The sequence below is a fragment of the Ixodes scapularis genome, unplaced genomic scaffold (assembly GCF_016920785.2).
Source record: "Ixodes scapularis isolate PalLabHiFi unplaced genomic scaffold, ASM1692078v2 PGA_scaffold4__175_contigs__length_147842914, whole genome shotgun sequence".
In the NCBI taxonomy this organism is placed as follows: Eukaryota; Metazoa; Arthropoda; class Arachnida; order Ixodida; family Ixodidae; genus Ixodes; species Ixodes scapularis.
Genome location: NW_024609879.1, coordinates 144105631 through 144112469, shown reverse-complemented (window position 1 = coordinate 144112469; position 6839 = coordinate 144105631). Strand labels below are relative to the sequence as shown.

Here is a 6839-nt window from a genome sequence, read left to right as displayed (position 1 = left end):
TCACTCTCCTTGCGTTGAGGAGTTGAACGACGCAGCGTCTCGACTTCCGGTAAGATCCGGCAACAACGCACGGCGGCGGTAGTGAGGAGTTTCAGCAAATATAGGGGGCGCTCCGATCGATCCAACATGGCGGACAAGAGGGGGAGAGATTTGCGACGCCCGTAGACCGGCAGCGTATAAATAGAACAAAGCGTGTCGTTCTCTGTTTGTTGCCGTGTGCGAGACGATCATCATTTCAACCAAGACCTACCGTGATGCTACAGATGAAGTGTTCAAGCCAGTCGAAGGCAAGAAATCTTGCCATAGTCAAGATATGTGTGCAAGTGTTCGACGTCAGCTCTCACGCTGGTGCAGCTGTCATCAAGTTGAACCGAATGTACGCGGGTCCAAAGAAAGGTAGTACATATCAACAATGTTCGCGCGTTGAACCTATGACGCGTACTTTATCTAAAACTAAACTTATCGGTCTGCGGCTATAAACATTTTCGTTGACGTTGCTTAGATGAAGTAACCATTCAGGCCTCGCATTAAAAGGTGTTGGGAACTCTTCGGTTGTTCTAGTTAATTGCTAAAAAGCGGTTGGATGGAAAGTATGACAACTACAGCATATAAGGGACGATTGAGGTCTTTATCCTGCGTTCTATGTATCGAAACATTGGTATCCTTGGTGTTATATTGCGATCAGCTGGTCGCCGATCGTCCTGTTTTTACGCATAATGTAAACAAGCCCCGGAAGCGCCAATCTCATTTCGATGTGCTTGTGCACCCCTACAAGCCTCGTTTTGGCTCTTGTGGAAAGCTTTATTGTAATAGCAATAGTCTCATCCGTCATTCGAGTTGTATGTGCCACGGTGATATCTGCTGTGTGTGATCTGCTGGCATACAAGTCTGTATTAAATGCGAGGAGGAGAACGAAGGTAAAGCTTTTTTAACTGTTTTCTTTTTACAGAACAGGGCAAAGCTTCTAAAACAAGAGCAACCTAAGCTGATATTTGAGTGTGCTCAAGAATGAATTGCAAAAGGTGCTTATGCTAAGTGGTAGATGTATGCAGTTGATTTTCTTTTTGCTTCTGCATTGTAAATTGGAAGATATGTATCAGCAGAAGACATGTGTCCTTTTCAAAATGTCTTTTATTGGGGCAAATAGGTTTTCATACACAACCGAAAAGTTCGCAACGCCATTTAATTCGAGGCCTGAATGGTCACATGATCTAAGCAACGTCAACGAAAATGTTTGTAGCCGCAGACCGATAAATTTAGGTTTAGACAAGTATGCGTCATAGTTTCAGCCTCAAACACGCAACATTGTTGATATGTACCTTTCTTGATAACTGCACCAACGTGAGAGAGCCCACGTCGTCGAACACTTGCACACATATCTTGACTATGGTATGGCAAGATTTCTTGCTTGAAGTGAAGATCATCTTGCTACGACTAGCTACGACCGCCCACCTCAGCGATGCAGGCGTCGAAGGGGCGCAACGCAGCCAATCGCCGTCACCCGACGCTGCTCGTTTGGCATTCACGGCTTTCCGCCCAGGTGCTTCGTTTGTACTTGGCACCGAGTGTTATTTTCTGTGCTTGTGTGTGCTCAGTGGCTGGATATGGGCCTCAAGAGCATTTCTTCAGGCTGAATAGCGTTCGCCGAAGAACTTCTGAAGAAAATGCCACCCAGGAAAAAAAGCACGAAGACGCAACGCACCAGCTTGGCGGACTATGCACTGGGCGCTGAACTGCAAACTATCTAAACAAAACAAAAACATTTTTAGGCTCAAATTGGCTTCTGCGGACTATGCGCCTGGACACTGGTGCCTGTTATTATGCATTGTATATTCACTGCCGTTTGTTGTGGCTTGAGAGTGCCTTCCTGTAATGATGCAGAGGGGTCCACTGAACCTTGAAATAAAGATATTTAGCACATCTAGATGCAATGTCCTTTGAAGCCAGATGGCCAGGGAAAAGGTGTGCCATTTCCTAATTTGCCAACAGCACACCAATGGTCACGATCAAAACTCACCGAGTCAATGGGCAGTTTTCCACCACAATGTTTATTGCCGTGTAATCACCAATTTGGTCCATGGTCTTGAGCCTGTAGCCAGTAGCACATCTATTTGGATCTGCAAAGCTAATGCTGTAGACATGCATCATCACATGAGCATGTTTCTTATCAATCTTAAACGTAAAACGCTAGTTATGCAACGAAAATCCCATATCACATTTTTAGCAAATTGAATGGTCCCACCTGTCATACTGTTAGCTTTGGAAGTAAACCAATTCACAATACCACCAGTGGCATACATCGTGCCAAGCATTAGTGCCGCATGTGGCACAAAAATGTCCTAACTAGGGAAGCAAGCTTAATCGATCGTGTTGATTAAAGCACTCAAGTACGGGCGAAATTATCAATCAAAGAAGGTCACTCGAAAAGAAAGTTTTCTCGCGGAACGAACATGACTTTTTATTGGGCGTTCCGCATTGTAAGGCCGAGGACATTCACCCCGTGATCGGTATAGAAGCATTTTCAATCGGTCGTGCGCAGGGCTTAAAGTCAGGGGGGTCTCGGGGGATCCCGGACCCCCCAGCAATTTTGGCGGGGGGTCTGAGACCCCCCACCATTTTTTTAAACTTTTTTTTTTTTTATTAACACGCCTGGTTTGGTCGTTTTACTTGGTGTGCACTGTGGAGGGTGGGGAAAAGGGATGAAAAAAGGGTGCGCGCGTGCTGTCCAGGCAGACGACAGACCCTCCTCTCGTACGGTTCAATCACATCCCTACACTGTAACATCGCGGTGCCAGTCGGCGCGGCCTCCGGGAGCGCGCGACTGCGCATGTGCCGGAGAAGCAGACGACAGCCGGCCCTCCTCTCCCACCCCACCAGCCAGAGATGCAGATCGCAGATGCCGGTTTGGTTTGGCAGGAGCTGGGCTTCCCTCCCGCTGCCTCGCCGCGCCGCACAAAAGCGGGAGAATTATCTCCCGGAAATGACGGCCGCGGGCGCTCGAGACAAGCGCTCCTTCCTTCCCCAGAAAACTTGAACAAAACAAATCCCCCTTTGCACGTGAATGACACTAAGGCTGAAAATGAGCTAGTCCAATAAAATCTAAGAAAACACGCTACGTCACTGCGTTATCCGTGCGTATGTGCACGCCTTCAGCCCAGCAGAAGCAATCAAGAGGCTATGCGCAGAAATCCCTGTTTGTGGCTCCTGCCACCATAGACGTTCCGCGCAGCAAGTGGCTCTTGAGAATGATTGCCAGATGTGTTCTCTCTAGGCAGGGCCGTGCTATGGGGTAGGCTGCGTAGATTGCTTTCTCGAAAGAGTCAATTTTAAGTGAAACAAATGATGCATTCACGTGCGCCAAGCGGGGAACGCGTTTTCGCAGTTGCAGTTGTCCGTGTCTGGTTGTAATTAAAAAAAAAAAAAAAGAAACGAATGTGGATTAGGCGATTGTCAACGTGCCGCTATCCGACAAGCGGAATGGCAAGCAAAAAGAAAATATAGAGTGCTTACAAACGCTCGAACTAAAAGGGATCCCTTAGGCCACCGGAAAGCGCTGAGGCTTCAATACACCCCACTGCCACCCAGAAAGTACAGACGTTTAGTGTGATCCCCCCCCCCCCCCCCTTTCGAAATATCGGTTTCTAACGGCCCGCAAACAAGAAAAAAAAAGTTGTGTTGCCTACTTCGTTTTCTCCTGTGTCGAACCGCAGCGGAAGACGAGGGGCCTCCACAGCCAATCAAGCGCAAGTTCAGAAGCGACGTCGCCTGGCTCCTCGAGGTCGGGCGTGTATTAGTGCGTGACGACACCTCTGGACTGGCGCTTGATTGGCTCTGGAGGATCCCTAGCCTTCCGTTGTGGTTCAACACGAGATAAAACGAAGTATGGTTGGCGCCGGAAAAGTAAAATGACCCTGTAGAGAAAAAAGCCTTTAAAGAAGCCGACAGGAAATTGATGCCACTAGTACTTCGGACGCGCTGGTGACGAGTGGCAACTGTCTCAGGAAAAATTGATTTACGACCAAAGCGGTTCTTTGACACGCCAGCAACAAACACACAAAAAAGCCAAAAATACCTCTTTTCTGGGGTGTCTTTCGCACCCTACGAGGACCTCCCCTTGGCCCCGCCCCGACAGCCGAGAGAGGCCCCCACCCCTTTTTTCTTCAGGTGTGGCCCTGGGCTCCAGCCTCCCTAGCCCCCACCCCCTTAATCCAGGGCTGACGCTGTCCGTGCCTGACGTACGTGTTTTTATGTGTACCTTGTTTTCCCCTTTTGCCTTCGCATACCAAGACACTTTAGAAGATTTTTTTGGATATCCGTCTACCTCAAGACCATCGACAACGTGAGTTTATTTTTAAATTTTACTATGCCGAACTTTTAATATCATGACTACGAAAGCCAGCAAGAAGCTAACCAGCTTTTTTTAGCCCTGTGCCACGCGCTGTTTCTGTGAATCGTGCTGCCGAGGACAGTAATCAAGTGCCTACGACTGCAACTATTGAGGGTGCGCACCCTTCCTCCGAAAGGAATTGTGATCACCTTAGCGACGCTTGCATTTCAAACCTGCCCGAGTGCTGGAACCTGGAGCAGGGCGAGTTCTTCAAGAAAGAAAATGAGGGGCTGAGCTTCGTGGACGGAAAATTAAAATGCCTGTCATGCTCAAGAGTTAAGCATTTAGGCAGCCTCGGTCGAATTTCCCTCGAATGGGCAGAGGGAGGAGTCAAGGCACCCGGTGACAGCAAACAGAAGCAACAAAGAGCTCTGCGGAAAAAAATTTACCAGCACAGGGAATCGGATGCCCACATCAAGGCTCTGGAGATCGACAGGACAGCCAAGAAAAGAAAGCTTGAAGAAGCATTCTCTGAGCAGCTGAATGAACATCAGGAAGCCACAAAGAAGATATTCCGAATCGCGTACAAACAAGCGAAAAACTGCCGTCCATTCAGTGACTTCAGTGATGAGATCGACGTGCAGACTGCGAATGGTGTGGATCTAGGCAGGATTTTGCACACAAATGTCTCATGTGCAAACATTGTTGATCATATTGGAAATGAAATGCAGAAGAGCATGTGCAGAGCTCTTATAGAAGACGGCGCAAAGTTCTCTGTGCAGATTGACGAGAGCACTACCGTCAGTAAGCATTCCACGCTGATTGTATATCTGCGCTCCGACTTCGGTCACCTACAGCCAATTACTGTCTTTCTGGACCTTGTGGAAGTGACAGATGGGACGGCGGCTGGTATAAAGGAGGCCCTGCTGACTTGCCTGAGTTCGCACGGTTTGAGTATGAACGTGCTAAAGGAGAAGCTAGTTGCTTTTGCTTGTGACGGAGCATCGGTGATGCTTGGGAAACATTCGGGAGTTGCAAAGCTTCTAGAGGATACATTTCCTAACCTAATCACATGGCACTGCTCGGCGCACCGGCTGGAGCTGGCAGTCGGAGATACAGTCCGCGACGTGCAAGGTATCAATCACTTCAAAATTTTCATGGACAAACTGTACTGCTTGTACAGCAGTTCTCCAAAGAACCGCAGAGAACTCGAAAGCTGTGCAAAGGACTTGAACGCCTCCCTTTTGTGTGTGGGGAGAGTCCTGGACACGAGGTGGGTGGCGTCAAGCTTCAGGACTGTGAATGCTGTCATGACATCATACCCTTCACTGTACGCTCACTTTATGAAGTGTTCCGAGGACCCCAAGCAAGACACCAAAGAGAAGGCACAGTATATAGGGCTTGCAGAAAGGCTGTCGTCAGTTGAGTTTGTCCAGAACTTGGCACTGCTCCATGACAGCTTGGCCGAGCTCTCGGAACTTTCTTTGAACTTTCAGGTGCGTGCCATAACGTTGCCAGAGGCGCACAACTTGGTGACAAGGCAGATTGCAGTTTTTGAAGCAAGAAAAGTCCGCCCCGGGAAAATGTCAGTGCAGGTCAACGACGCTGTGAAGACTAAGTGCTTCAAAGATATAAAACTGCATCCCGGTCGAAAGTGCGATCGAGCTATTAACTCGACGCAGTTCTACCAGAGCCTGGCCGACAACATGAGGACACGACTTCTCACCACTCAGTCTTCTCGTAGCAGCAGCAGCAGTGTCGACCAGCATGTGACAGTCTACAGAGAGCTGATTGAAGACATTCGGCTGCTAGATCCCTTGACCTGGCCCGGTGAGCTGGACGTGCTTTACGTGGAGGACAAAATAACTCGCTTAGCACAGAGGCTTGGTGTAAATGAGAAAAAAGCTCAACACGGCTTCAGAGAGTACGTTGAAAACGGGGGCAAAACTGTTCCTGAGAAACTCCGAGGGGTTGTGACGGCTGTGAACTGTATTCCCGTGTCAACTGCTGACTGTGAACGAGGGTTCAGCGCGATGAACATTATCATGACGCCAATGAGGTCATCGCTGTGTATAACGAGGCTATCGACACTGCTGTTTATTAAGGTGAACGGTCCACCACTGCAACGTTTTTGCCCAGATTCGTACGTGACGTCGTGGCTTTTGTCAGGCAGACATTCTGCGCTTCAGGTTAGAGCACCAGCCCGCAAAGCACGCAGTTGGACGGAAGGCCAGGAGAAGTTCTGGAAAATTCTTCAGTGACCCTGTGCGGTAGTTTCTTTTGTCGCTGCTGATGCCGGGTAGATGTCATCTTAGGATGAAAGCTCTATCAATTGCATGAGCTGTATAACGAGCCGCCAACAATACGTCTTTAAGAACTCACTTTTGTTAATTAGGTGCATACTATTTAATTTTTTCTATGTCCGTTTTGTTGTTGCTATACATTTATGTAGCCTTCACAACGCTGCCATGCTTTTGAGAATGTAAACTGTGCGACGCTGTTAGCGCGAATA

General features: G+C 48.5%; 1 protein-coding gene across 1 annotated transcript; it reads left to right on the top strand.

The window, feature by feature from the left end:
- Positions 1–3284: 3284 nt before the first annotated feature.
- Positions 3285–6588, top strand: LOC120839161 (E3 SUMO-protein ligase KIAA1586-like). Its single transcript, XM_040209404.1, has 2 exons — positions 3285–3289; positions 4524–6588. Exons 1-2 carry the CDS (start codon positions 3285–3287, stop codon positions 6586–6588), a joined length of 2070 nt encoding a protein of 689 aa, XP_040065338.1.
- Positions 6589–6839: the final 251 nt, after the last annotated feature.